Raw genomic sequence first — 13,451 nt, 5'->3', positions numbered from 1 at the left:
TTCTGTGATTCTTCAGAGCAGGAAATTAATTTTTCTTCCCTTGTAAAAACCTCTCCTGCCTCTCCAATCCATTGGAATGCTTCCCACTGTGAAAACTTAAATAAATAAGGAATATGGGACTAAGCTCTCCAAGAAACATCCATTCTCCACCAAAACCCTATAGATAAACTGACCATCCATGGGATAATAAATGAAAACCCTGCAGATGAGAATTTCATTAAAATTAAACAAAATAAGAATAAAAACAAACGTAAGGACAGTAAAAAAAAAAAAAAAGCCTTCCATTAACACAAATCTGCAGCAGAGTTCTGCCAGGATTAGTGATGTTTAACATAAATATAAACAGACAGGAACAAAGCAATAACTTTGCTGGCAAAAAAAAAAAAAGTTATTATTTGGTGAAAGGGAAACTGAAAAACTGCAGAAGGAACCTGCAATGATCAAAGACATGGACAACAGAGGACAAGGAAAGGTGTCCCTACACATTCAACAGAGCACAGTGGGGAAATACACACAAAGTTCAACAAAAATTAGGATGTAAAGACAGTCTGAGGGCACATCCCCTCCTACAAGGCAAACTAAGGTACCATAACTGAAGGGAGCAAGAGACATGTTCAAACAACAACAAATTAAAAGACACTCATTGAGGATTGTTAAAGATACCATCCAGGGATAAAGAAGTCTTTTCACTTCAAGAAATTATTATTAACAGAATTCTGCTTAAAAAAAATACATCCCACTCTTCCAAAACAGCCCCACAACCAAATTTCCACATTGCACAGCTGGCCATGGCCTTATAAAGGCTCACAATAATGACAGAGAGAGCCATGAATCCAAACAACTGTCACAGGGCTCCTCCTGCCTCTGTCTTCACATCTGCAAAAGGTTTTGTATAAATATCTGCACTGTTACTGTCTAAAGTCTAATTCCCAGATTATTTAAATAGCATTTATTAACCACTGACTGTTGACCTCTTCTGAAAATTAACAGTTCTCAGTAGTTCATCAAAGCTCTCATGCACATGAGAAAAACAAACAAAAAAGTATCTACAACTAGGGTTTGCAATTTGCATTGGGGTTCTAAGAGCCAGGCCATGGAATTCAAAAGGGGAAAGTTTATTTGCTGAGACTAAAACAGAACCCCCTAAATTCAAAATATGGGGAATATGCTGGTAAAAATGCCCTTTGTCTGTGCTCTTGGATCATGTCCTAGAAGTAGAATTTGGTGGTCAAGTCTCTTATTTCTGGCATTTAACAAAAACCCACAGTTCTCTAAATACACACATACTTAAACTTCATATAGTTCTTTCATCTACCAGAAATATTCGTTTAAGTAAGAGATTTCCTCTTGAAGTCACTGAAGAGGTGATGCACGAGGCTGGGATCCGCAGGGCAGGGGTTTCAGCTCTGCTGCATTTCCCGTTGTCGGCGCATTTCCTCCAGCTCCGCGCTCTGCTGCCGCAGGGCCTGCTTCAGTCGCTGGATTCTTTCAGCCCGTATCGTCTCCTCCAGCTCTGGGGGAGCCACAGGGAAAGCATCATCTCGGAAAGAACCTTCCAGAATGGAAGTATCCTCTTCAGAAGTCACCAAAACTGAAATCCCTGGGTGGGTAGTGTCACTGTACCAGGGGAACGTGTCCTGCTCCAAGTCCCTCTCTTGGGACACTCCAACAAAGCCAGTGGGAACACTTGGCTGTGGTGAGGCTGGTGGAGGTGAAACACTCCTGTTATGTGCACTGGAACTTGAGCTGGTGATTTCTAAACTGGGACTTGTGGCTGATTTGATTGAAGTTCTCCTCTTCTTGCCACTGTCCGACAAAGGTGAGGATTTTATTTTCCTTTTCCTAATCAAATCCTCCTCCAGATCCACAATTATCTGCAGTTATAAACAGACAGAATTCACTTCTGTTAAAGTTGGTATTAGTTACATTATAACACCAGGTTCTCTAAGCACAAATTACAAGTTATTTGTTGCAAGCTTTTTAAAATTACTGCCTGGAAGAAGTTTCTTTCAGCAAAGGAACGAACATATTTTTATGTTTGATGGTTTTCTAGCAAAGATTCCCAGTTAACAATTCCAGACACTGAATTCCTTCCTTAGTCAACACTGCATGTCTGCCTTTCCTGGCCACATCCATCATCTCCTGTGGCTGTTTAAGTTAACACTACTGCAAGACAAAAATTTTCTAATTTGATGGGAAAATTCAGTGTAGAAGAATTCTCCATGTCTACATTTCCAAAACCTTAATCTGAGGAGTAATGTTCATTATCAGACTAAATTCCTCATAGATGTTTTATTATTTGAATCATGGAATCACATCCTGGATTGAGTTGGAAGAGACCTTAAATCCCATTCCATCCCATCCCCTGCCATGGGCAAAGACACCTTCCATGAGACCAGGCCGCTCCAAGCTCCATCCAACCTGGTCTTGCACACTTCTAAGGGATGGGTTAATGCTAATGTTAATGTCAAGAGCAGCCATAGATCTGCTCAATTATTAGCACAAAATTAGTAAACCTGAGAAAGTCTTTGATTGAGTTGAGTAGAATCACACAGAAAAAAATGTAGCTGAATGGAAATACTTAGATGGATAAAATCCTTTCCATGCTTTAACATGGAAGTTCTTTCTTCCAGAAGTACCCAACCAATGACAAAGTTTGTAACAACATTTGTAATTCTAAAGATTGGACAGATCCACAAGTAAATTTATTTTAATTACAAGTAAACCCATTCCACTGCACTGCTAGACAAACACAATCATCTGCAGAGGCTTAAATACAAATCAGGATCCCAAGGTCAGGTCCCTGTTCCAACAAGGACCATCACCATAGTAGCAGGGACAGTCTTCTCAAAAGCATTTGTTGTTCAAGTTTCCTCCAGCAAACTCAAAATTGAGAATAAAAATTCCTAGAGGGTGCTTTAGTCATACAGAAATCTCAAACAAGTTCTAGGAACAACTCTCATAAAGACCCCAACAACTCCTGACTCTCCTGGTGAATCCAGAGGTGGGAGGCTCCAAACACCCCCAGCTCTGTACTGACTAAACATACGCTGTTTTCTGAGTGTGTTTAGCACTGAAAAATCCCAGGTACCTTTTCTTTAACACATTCCTGATGATGACTCATTACTTCCATATCCAATGAGGATGAACTGCAAGACTCATTTTTCCTTTCCAAGCTGTCACTGGAACAAACCCTTTCTTCTGGATTCTCACAGAAGGCCCTCAATGGCACTCTCGTAAGGTAAACTCTCTCCTCCTTAAAGAGACCAAATTTTTTCCTTAATTCCAAGTATTGTCTCCAGTGTGGGTGCTCTTGGTGTTTGATTTGAATAACCTTTCCTGGTGAATCCATCTTTACATATTGCATCTGAAATACAGAAACAGTGAGAGAGCCATCAATCACTCTCTCACTATATATATATATATATATCTATAAATAGATAACATGTATTAATATCCAGAAAGCAGGTACTAGAAAGAGAGGTGAACATTTATTTTGTCTGCCATTCTCCAAGAGCTACATTTAACACAGGTAACATTTGACACAGATAAGCTAATTTTGATAAATTATATGCAAATTATCATAGGACTAACACTCATTATTTAACACCCCAAATACATTGTGGAACATCCCAAAAATGTCCAGTCCAACCAGAAACCACAGAAATAAAAGAAGCAACAAGAGAATTACTTGTTCTACCCTTTCAAAGTACCAAAGAAAGAGGAGGGAAGAGCAGATAGTGTCTTTACTCTGCAATCCCTGGATTGCAAATTTAGGGACCAGAACACCAAATTTGCTGAGCTATTTCTCACCAATGTTAAAGCAAATGCTGAGACCCAGCATCACACAGCACTGAAGAAAATAAATGGTATTTCAACCATTTTTCAAGTGACAAACAATCAAAAAACTATATATTACAGTCTGTTGCAACAATTAAATGCCTAAAATTTGCAAAAATACACTCAGCTGACATTTCTGTTCTTCCTGGACAACATAAACGAATTTTGGATTTTTTTTCTTTGGAGACAAATTCATTCTAGCCTCTGGAGCTACTAAAAACATGACCCCAAATTCTGTGTGGGGAGTCTGGGGAATGGAGGCTTACAACTTTTAAATATTTTCAACATTATGACCTTAAAAGAATATGTCAATGCAGCCGTTAAGAATCTCAAGAGTTCCTTCTGCCTGGCGTGGACCCAGGAGCGAAGGAGGTGGACCCTCCCCACCAGGGCAGGGGAGGGAGGAAACACAGCTCCTGCCCATGGCTGTCAGAGCCAGCGGAGCCTGGAGCTGACAGTGCCACACCAGAGCTGTCTCTGGAGGACAAACTCTACTCTTCCAACTTGTTCTCCTCTTGTGAATCCACAAACTTGTCCTTCGATACCCTACATCACCCCTATAGCCCTAAGGTTGTGCTGTAAGCATGTGGTATCAACATCTAAGAGCTCAAATCATGCATGAACAGCCTCCCTGGAGTTCAGTTATTGCTGACCATTTATCTTGGGAGGAAATCAAAAGCCATCTTTCTTCTGCCCCTTTCTTTTTTATGCATTTCTCACTTGCACAATGCAAAATTATTGGGGAAAAGGCCATTTATTGACTAAAACCAACCTTAGAGCAGCATTTCTAGGACACCTGGTTACAAAAATGTGTGAACTCATCAAGAGTCATTTTATCCACCTAAAACCAGGACCACAGAACCACTGATCAGCATGTTTATGATTTATTACCTTTAGCCAGTCTTCACTGGCAGCACATTCCTGCTTAGCCTGAGGTAATACAGCCCCTGCTGCTCTTGGGGAATGACTCATGTCTTTGCCATTTTGCCACACACTTTCCTGCATCCCTACTGCTGGAAGTGGGATCACTTCACTGCAAGAAACACTCTTGGTGAAGGGCAAACTCTGTCTCTGGATTACAGTGGGATCCTCCTGATTAGCACTTGGTGTCACCAGAGCTGCAGGTGTGGATTTTAATTCATTTCTTAAGCTAATTGGTGATGAATTTTTGGAAACTGTACATGGTTTTGAGTCTTTCTGAGACAGCACCACTCCTTCGCTTTTTGACAACACCAGGTTCACCACTTTACTGGTTATTTTATTGACTTCAGCAGAATCAGTTTGCTTGGGTGTCTCCTTTTTAAGTAAAGCATCAGAAGAGGAAGATGTCTGTTTGTCAGCCTGGGATGAGAGAACATCAGAGCCTCTTTTGGTCAATAAATAGACTTTCCCATTGTACATGACCAGAGCATTATCTTTTAAACGTGTGATTTTGGTTTGGCTTCCACCAGGACCATTAGAACAGAGTGGCAAAATATTTGCAGGGTTAACTTCCACATTCTTCGTGTCTGACAAAGTTTTCAGGATCTTGGAAGCCACATTATTCGAAGACTTTACAGGGATAAGACAAGCTGCTGAGAGTGGGGCAGTTTCTTGCACAATCCATTTCATGGGAGTTTGCTGGCACTGCTGCCCCTCGGATGTGACTGGCTCGGGAGAAGAACCAGATCCCTTTTGGGCAGCTGTCACTATCAGTGTCTTTGAAACTTCTGTGGCAGGTTTGGGGCAAAAGCTCTGCAAGCGCTTGGGCAGGACTTGAGTGGTTTTCACTGTGTTTACAGGTGACACGTAAATCACCGTTGGCGTTTTTGTACTGTCGGCACCTCCAGACACATTGGTGGCTGCAGCTGCCAGGATTTTTTGCTGTATTGCAGATGGCAAAAGAGACGCTGGGACAGATTTCACTTCTGCATCAGCTGGAATCTGGAGGTGGTGTCCGGAGGGCAGCACTGGAGACTTGACAGTCACTGGGAGGGGTTTGGTGTTCACCACCATGTAGGTTGTGCTGCTCTGGTGAGAGGAGCTCGTGATAGCCACGTTCTGCAACGACACTCCATCCATGGGCACACAGCTGCTCTGGGCATTGGCAGCTGCACTTGGAATCAAGCTTTCCTTTTCAGAACCTGCCCTAGCACTTTCCTGCTTGTCTAATGTCCTCGTAAGAATAATCTTTCCAGGATTAGGAGGCTGAAAAATCGGTATCTTAACAGATGAAGGTGCAGCAGTATTGCCAATCTGTGTCTTAAAAGTAAGATGGACTGGGCTAGAAACATTTGCGTTAGAATTATTTGGCATGGCTGGAGACTGAACTACTGGCACAAAGCTTCCAGAAGTTTTAGAAATGGGAAGCAATTTCAGAAGGTTTTTTCCATCTGGTCCCGTTGTCTGAATGACTCGGTACATACAGCCTGCAATGCTTAACAAAGAAAAGGGAAAAGAGAGAAAAATGAAAGGCAGTGTAAGTGAATAAGCATAGGTACTTTAATTCACGAGCATCAGTGAACTCTACACCCAGGGCTGAAGCAGATTAACTCCTGGAAAATGACTGAGCTGATCTTCAGGAGCTTCCTACTGACCTACCCAAGTTTCCATTTCAGACCACCTCACACTGTCTGAAAATAGCGTCCAACTTCAACACCCCAGAGTAACAAGGAATGGCATCTTTTTCAGATTAAAAATAAGTTAAAAGACCCCAGGAAACACCTCACATTACCTCTGCCTCCCCTCACAGGATCTTTCATTTTGAAAATGAAACCACTACCTCCCAATTTCCCAGAGAAGCCATATTCTTTCCCTTTCCCACCTCCCTGTTACTATTTATATCCTTCCTGAGTGCTATGAACCATGAAATTCAGGAACAATTCAGGAAAATACAGGCATTGTAGTTGCATGGCAAGATGGAAGCAGAAATTACTTCAGACACAACAAAGGAATTTGGAAGCAGGATGCGTTTATCTTGTGGAACAGGTGGCTCCTGTGCCTCCATCTTGAGGCAGATACAGACCACAGAGGTGATTCGTCCTCAAAGAGAAGGAAAACCCTCAAATACTACTGGGTTATAAACATTTTTGAGAATAGAACTCTAAGGCTTCTGGGAAGGAAAAGGCTTCAAAATCAAGGAGAAACATATGGAAACAGCACTAGGGACATCTCAAAGAGAAAACAGAGATTTCTTGCAGGTGAAGGTAGGAACTCACCAAGAGACCAACAGATCTTGTCAAAACACAAGTTAGTTGTGACTGTTCCAAATGCCAAGATTTTCTGAGTCCATACCAAGATAAAGAACCTTTTCCACTCCAGGGGAATTTGCCCAAAGCAAGCTCTTCTGCAAAGAGCTCCTGGACTCTGAGCAGAACAATCTACTGCCCAAAGCACTGCAGAGACACATGTGGATAACAGAGCTGCCCTCACTGAAATGAACAGACAAAATCACTGGAAGTTGTTTGCTGACAGCAGATCCAGAGCAATTAACAGGCAGAGCTGCCAACTCCACCTGGAGTCACCAAGAGCACCAGCTCCATCCCATCGAGCTCCTACATCAACAAATGCCTTGGGAAGATGAACATGGGAATAGCTCCCAGTCCCATCCCGATGACACCAGTGCTGTGTTCTGCTTTCTGTCAGGTAGTTTTGAAACCAGCATTTTTTCTGTCTTTTTGGGTATCTGACTCAGCTTGAAGCGGTGCTGGGAGAGCTCAGTCCTGCCTCCCATCACTGTGCCTGCTCAGGACTCAAGCAACCTTTGCCTTTTCCCATCAAGTGAGAGGTCACAGGAATGCTCTTCACTCCCAAAGCTGGGCAGTTGCTGCTGGGGCTCCCATTCCCCTGGGGACTGACACAAACACCCCACTACTGTCTGCCTAACACACAAAGGCATCAGGGACACAGAGCTTTCCTTGCCGTGACCTTGGAATTAATTACCACACCTAGTATTTTGGTACAATGCCTCATTTCTAGTCATAATGTGTGAAAATTGAGATCTTTACATGAGGTAACAGTGCAGTGGGCAGGAAATTCTGCAGTACTTTTGGTTTTAAGTTACTGAAAATTAAAATATGGGTAATATATCACACAGTTCCTAATGGAAGCTGTCATTGAAGGGCTTAGGAGCAAAATGGCATTGGATGCTTTGAAATCAGAAATGAGAGTTGAGATGGACTAGCACTGACAGGCAACAATCTGACAGAAAACAGTTTTGCTTAAACGAAGAGAAGTAGAAATACTTTGAACATAATTAAAGCAGACAAAAAAAGACTTTTGGAAAACTTTAAACCTTCTAGCACTACTGACAATGCAAATGAGGAACAGCAGCAGCTCCTGGACAACACTTTGTCTGTTCTGTGCTTTGAATCTCTCAACACTTCTTTCATAACTTCATGATCTACAGCCTCAACTTTGCTTCTACATAAAAGAAGTAAAGGCAAATTCAGAAGGATTTTTTCAGCAAGTCCCACAAACATGGAAGTGCTGAACAGAGAAACGGGCACTTACCTGCGCCCCCAACTAACTAGGGCTGCAAACTGACACCAAGAAGAAACCTCCAAAGAGGCTTGTTCCGCCACCTGTCAAAGCAAGGGGACACTTCTAACTTTTGGGCAAGAGGAGGGGGAGCAGACCAGAGGGAGAGGAAGCAAGAAAAACAGGGAGAGATGAGCTGATGATATATTTGCATCAATATGTTCTTCTGCCAGTTTCCAGCGCTCTTGTCCTCATTCCACCTGGAATCACCATTCACCTCCAGCTCGACGGACTTAAAAACTGGTTTTGACTGAGCTACAAACAGGAACTTTAAAAGTAGACTGGGGGGAAAAAGCATCAGTAAAAAAATTTCATTTGCTTGAATTTCAGACCATCCTGCTTTTAATGATTACAGAAGACAACTGTAGCTTTTTATCTCTGTGAAGAAGAGCAAGACGCCCCAAAATCATAACTGTCTGGGAAATAGCATTCTTTAACTTGAAACAAATATCAAGTATTTACATTTTTGAAGAATGACAAAAACCTAAAGGATAGGCAAGAGAGAAGAAAAGTCCAACAAGACACCGAGAAGTGGAATTCACACATATTTACTCCAACAACAGAGGAAAGAATCATAGCAAATCTTTTTAGCTCTCCAAGTTGGAAAGGCTTCACTGCAAAAATTTCACATCACAAAGCTTTTCCCAGGTGATACAAAGAAACAACCATGAGGAAGTTTCATGTTACCCGAATAAAATAAAGCACTGTCTCCACACATTTTTGAGTGATGAAGAAAAGAGTTAAAAGTTGTTTTGCTTCAGTCTTCAAGGTCACTGCTTCCTTGAATTAATGAATCTTTAAGAAGGTCTTAAGCAGAATGAAAAAAAAAAAGGAAATCTGTATCATGCCAGGTTGTCCCTGGGGACTTCTCTCACAGTTATCAAAGTAGAGTTTTCTTTCTTCTCTTCATCCTCCTTTGCTTCCAACCCCATAAGAATAAACCTCCTCAAGTCTCTTTTATAAGCACTCAGAAATAATTGTGTTGTTATGATACTTTAGAAAGGCCTAAGCAGATCCATGAACAAACCTTGAGAGAAATGAGCTCACGGAAGACCAAAAAAAATGGTGGACTTGAAGAAATCTTACTTAATATCACCAGAGAAATTATCAAGTTCAGTAAAAACAATCAAATAAAATTCTGTGACATTCACAGAGGGATCTATCAACCAGATCACATTTCTCTGACCCAAAAAGGAGATGTCTTTTGGTGAACAGTCTGTGTGTGGCAACACCGACACCTCCCTATGGATGTGACATTAAGGAAGGCAGGAAAGCAGAGAGAACAAAAGGAACCAGGAGATTTATTTCTTTACTTAGTTATTTCAAAACAGAAAAATAAAAAGAATAATCTACATTTCCTTCAGTTCACCAGAATTCCTGTTTTCTTGACCAGACACACCAATTTTACTGTCTAAACTTCTCTGTTCATTACTCTCAGTAAGCAGCACAAACCACAAAATACTGAGTATTCAAACCTTCACCTTCTGTCCTTTATGCTTGCAATAACAAAAACACCCACCAAATATTTTCAGGAAATAGGAATATCTATTTCTGCCAAATAAATTCATTCACCAAATCCAGTGTAAACACCAGCACATGACTCCCACAGAAATCCTGACAGAGCCATTAAAAAATGCATCAGTGGAGACCAGAGACAGACTGGCTCAATTTTCCTGCAACGTTGTCAGAAGGAGCAATGAGCTACTTTTCCATCTGCCTTCACTCCCAACTGTTCCTTTAGGCATAACTTTCATCTACAAATGTGAATAAATAATCAGGGATTATGGGTCACTCCAGAGAACCAAAAGAATTTATTTTAATGGGTTCAGTTGGATCCAGGAAGTGTCAAAGTAACTATTTATTGGAATTATTAGTAATTATTTATTGGAAACCTTCACCCTCTAGTGAAGACCCTTTGTCTTCACTAGAGACAAAGTAAAACTAACTGATTGTACTTGATACATATTCATTTTATACAGTGGCATTCATTCCATGGATTATTTAAAACTTGAAATAAAATAATAATAGTAATGATAATAATAAATATATAATAACATATAATCTAGATAATATACAATAACCATCATTATTATCATTATCATCATCTAAAGGAAATAAAAAAATTGATGTTGAATTTGGAGGAATCCAGACCAGAATTTCAGTTCAAGCCATCTCATGATCTGAAGTTTTATGCTAAACCAGAAGCTTTCCATAATGGCAGAAAACCCTCTTTCTGTTTGACAGTAATTGCTTCTGGGAAATCTTTTCATCCACTGTGTAACAGCCCCTGGAGCAGAGATAACTGTGGATGTGCAAACTGCCAGGAAACACCCCCTGAGCTCTGTATCAACCACAGCTCTCCCGATCCATGACCGAATCCTCCTCTGCCACAAAACCTCTGGCAGAATCTGTGACCATCACAAATACCCAACGTGGATCCCATGGCAGCCTCGGGATTCGGACACCACCCAGAACTCATCCCTGAACACACAAAGCACCCTGAGAACTCCTGGGAGACAAGGGAAGGCCTCAGAGCCAAGGCACGGCTGGAGCCGCTGGCCGGCCGTGCTCCCCAGCAGGAAGGGCGGCACAGAGAGACGGGCAGCCCGGAGAATCCCCTGGGCACAGCTCCAGCCAGGACAGCCCAGCACAGCCACCTCTTCGTGGCTTGAACATAATGAGGGACCTGACCAGTGAAACTGACCCAGAGAGTCCAGGGAAGAGAACAGGGCTGGGGAAGGGTCTGGAGCACCAGGAAGGGCTGAGGGGGCTGGAAAGGCGCTCAGCCTGGAGAGAAGGAGGCTCGGGGGGGCCTTGGGGCTCTGCACAGCTCCTGACAGAAGGGAGCAGCCTGGAGGAGTCGGGCTCTGCTCCCTGGGAGCAGGGACAGGAGCAGAGGGAACGGCCTCAGGCTGTGCCAGAGGAGGTTCAGGTTGGACACTGGGGAAAATTTCTTCAAGGAAAGGGTGGCCAAGCATCAGAAAAGGCTTCGCAAGGCAGAGATGGAGTCACCAGCCGTGGAAGTGTTTGAAAAAAATGAGTGGATGAGGCACTTGGGGACATGGGTTTGTGGTGAATGCGGCAGTGCTGGGGGAATGGTTGGACCCATTGATCTTTAAGAGCTTTTCCAGCGGAAATAATTCAGCGACTGGGAAAGATTCAATTCCTCTCACATCCCCACTGCCCCTTTCCCGGGTACCTCCAGCACACACCACCCTCACCGCGATGTGGCAGCAGTGACAACAAATACAAAGAGCCCCCGAGACCAAAACACAACCAAAACACAACCAAAACACAACCAAAACACAACCAAAACACAACTGGCGTCAAGCCGGAGACGGCGCCGCACGCGGGAGGAGCTGGAACTGCCCCCGGGCCGCTCCGCTCCGCCTGGAACGGGAAAAGAGAAGGGAGGGGAAGAGGAAAAAGGACAAGGAAAAGGCAGGATAGAACGGGATACGAAAGAGACAGGAAAAGAAGAGATAATAAAGGAATGGAGGAGAAAAGAACGAACAGGATGACGCCCTCCCCGCCGCCCCAAGCCAGTACCACCGGGGCCGCGGCCGCCCCCGCCCTCCCGTTTCCGCCCACGGGTCCGGCAGGGCGGGGAGCGGCGGGACCGTACCTGGCGGGGCGTCCCTGCGAGGCGGAGCCCCGGGCCCGCCCGTACTCACACCGGCGGCCGCCGCTCAGGGCTCCGCGACACGGCGGGGCGGCCCCGCCGCGGCTCCGCATGCGCGTCACTTCCGCCCGCCCCGCCCCTGCAGCCGCCGCTTCCGGGACGCCGCTTCCGGGAAGTAACGCCGCCCGGCGGCCGCGAGCGGCACCGCAGGGGTGGTGCTTCCGGTGCGGGCGGAAACGAGAGAGGCGGGGCCGGGGCAGCCTGGCACCGCCCCCAGCACCGCCCCCGGCACCGCCCCCAGCACCGCCCCAGACACCGCCCCCAGCACCGCCCCGACACCGCCCCAGACACCGCCCCCGGCACCGCCCGGGTACCGCCCCGGTACCGCCCCGGTACCGCCCCCGGCACCGCCCCAGACACCGCCCCCGGCACCGCCCCGGCACCGCCCCGGCACCGCCCCCGGCACCGCCCCGGCACCGCCCCGGTACCGCCCCGGCACCGCCCCGGCACCGCCCCCGGCTCGGGCGGGCGGGAGTCACGGGCCGGCCACTGGACGGCGCCACTGAGCGCGGGCGGGCGTTTACATGGGCAATTTGCATATGCAAATATGTTATAATATATGCAAGGACAGGTGTCTGTCACACAGAGCGGGGTGAATACTTGCACACGTGAGAAGCATTGCATGCTGTCAGGAGCTTTATATGTAATATATGTCATGTAACATATAACATGAATAACAACATATAATAGATCACCTATTATTATCATTATATAATTGTATAATTATAATTAATCGTGGTAAAACAATAAATTTAAATGAAAGTCAAATAATGTATAAATAATGACATTTATAATCAAATAGAATGAAAATTTATCATTATTATGCTCTTACATTTTATATAATCTGTACTATATATATTACATGAAGTAAATATATTATATTAATATATTACATTACATTACATTATACTTATTACATTTGTTATATTATTATATTGGTGAAACTTATCAGGTTGACAAGGTGGGGATTGCTCACAGGTTGGACCCGATGATCCTGGAGGGCTTTTCCAGCCTCGGAGATTCCATGACTTGCAGTGTCAGACTCTCTGTTCCATGAAAGGGAAGAGTTTCAAAATCACCTGGCAAAATTTTCTTTAACCAACCATAAATTGCCCAAGTGACATGGAATGCTGGGGATATGTTTGGCTGCTCTCCACGTGTGGAGGAACAGCTTTGGCAGCTGTGTCCCTCCATCTATGTCACCAGGCTCATTCTCCTTCCTTGGCAGGGACGAGCCCGAGTGGCTCGGATGGTAAACCAGGACCACGTCAGCCCACGCCCCAACTTCCCAGAGCTTCACCTGCTTCCCCAGCCCTGAGCCAACACACTGACAGTCACCAGTGGGGCCAGACATGGTGCTGCATGTCACATTATCCATGAAGATAGGCCAGGATGGAGGGGCTTGGAGCAC

At 44.4% G+C, this 13,451-nt stretch overlaps 1 protein-coding gene across 5 annotated transcripts; it reads right to left on the bottom strand.

Moving 5' to 3' along the window:
* Positions 1-926: 926 nt before the first annotated feature.
* On the bottom strand, positions 927-12,115 carry LRIF1 (ligand dependent nuclear receptor interacting factor 1). Of its 5 annotated transcripts, none has more exons than XM_038162503.1 (5): positions 11,984-12,115; positions 8,332-8,402; positions 4,732-6,256; positions 3,092-3,367; positions 927-1,874 (listed from the first exon to the last, which is right to left on the bottom strand). In XM_038162503.1, the coding sequence occupies exons 3-5, from the start codon at positions 6,241-6,243 to the stop codon at positions 1,401-1,403; spliced, it is 2,262 nt and encodes a 753-aa protein (XP_038018431.1). In that variant the 5' UTR covers positions 6,244-6,256; positions 8,332-8,402; positions 11,984-12,115; the 3' UTR covers positions 927-1,400. The 5 variants fall into 5 exon arrangements, with proteins under 5 accessions (XP_038018431.1, XP_038018432.1, XP_038018430.1 ...); XM_038162504.1 differs by lacking the exon at positions 11,984-12,115 and adding an exon at positions 9,046-10,240; XM_038162502.1 differs by lacking the exon at positions 8,332-8,402 and having other exon boundaries at positions 11,984-12,114.
* Between the last annotated feature and the right edge of the window lie 1,336 nt (positions 12,116-13,451).

Source organism: Motacilla alba, chromosome 26 (assembly GCF_015832195.1).
Source record: "Motacilla alba alba isolate MOTALB_02 chromosome 26, Motacilla_alba_V1.0_pri, whole genome shotgun sequence".
Lineage (NCBI taxonomy): Eukaryota > Metazoa > Chordata > Aves > Passeriformes > Motacillidae > Motacilla > Motacilla alba.
The sequence above is the reverse complement of the archived record's forward strand: the minus strand, read 5'-3'. Positions and strand labels throughout refer to the sequence as shown.

Excerpts from the sequence above, each read along its gene's own strand:
- LRIF1 (XM_038162502.1), bottom strand. The coding sequence starts at position 12,093 with ATGCGGAGCCGCGGCGGGGCCGCCCCGCCGTGTCGCGGAGCCCTGAGC. Across the intron at positions 6,257-11,983 it reads TCGCAGGGACGCCCCGCCAG|CATTGCAGGCTGTATGTACC; the intron begins GTACGGTCCCGC and ends TTCTTTGTTAAG. Across the intron at positions 3,368-4,731 it reads CCAGTGAAGACTGGCTAAAG|ATGCAATATGTAAAGATGGA; the intron begins GTAATAAATCAT and ends TCTGTATTTCAG.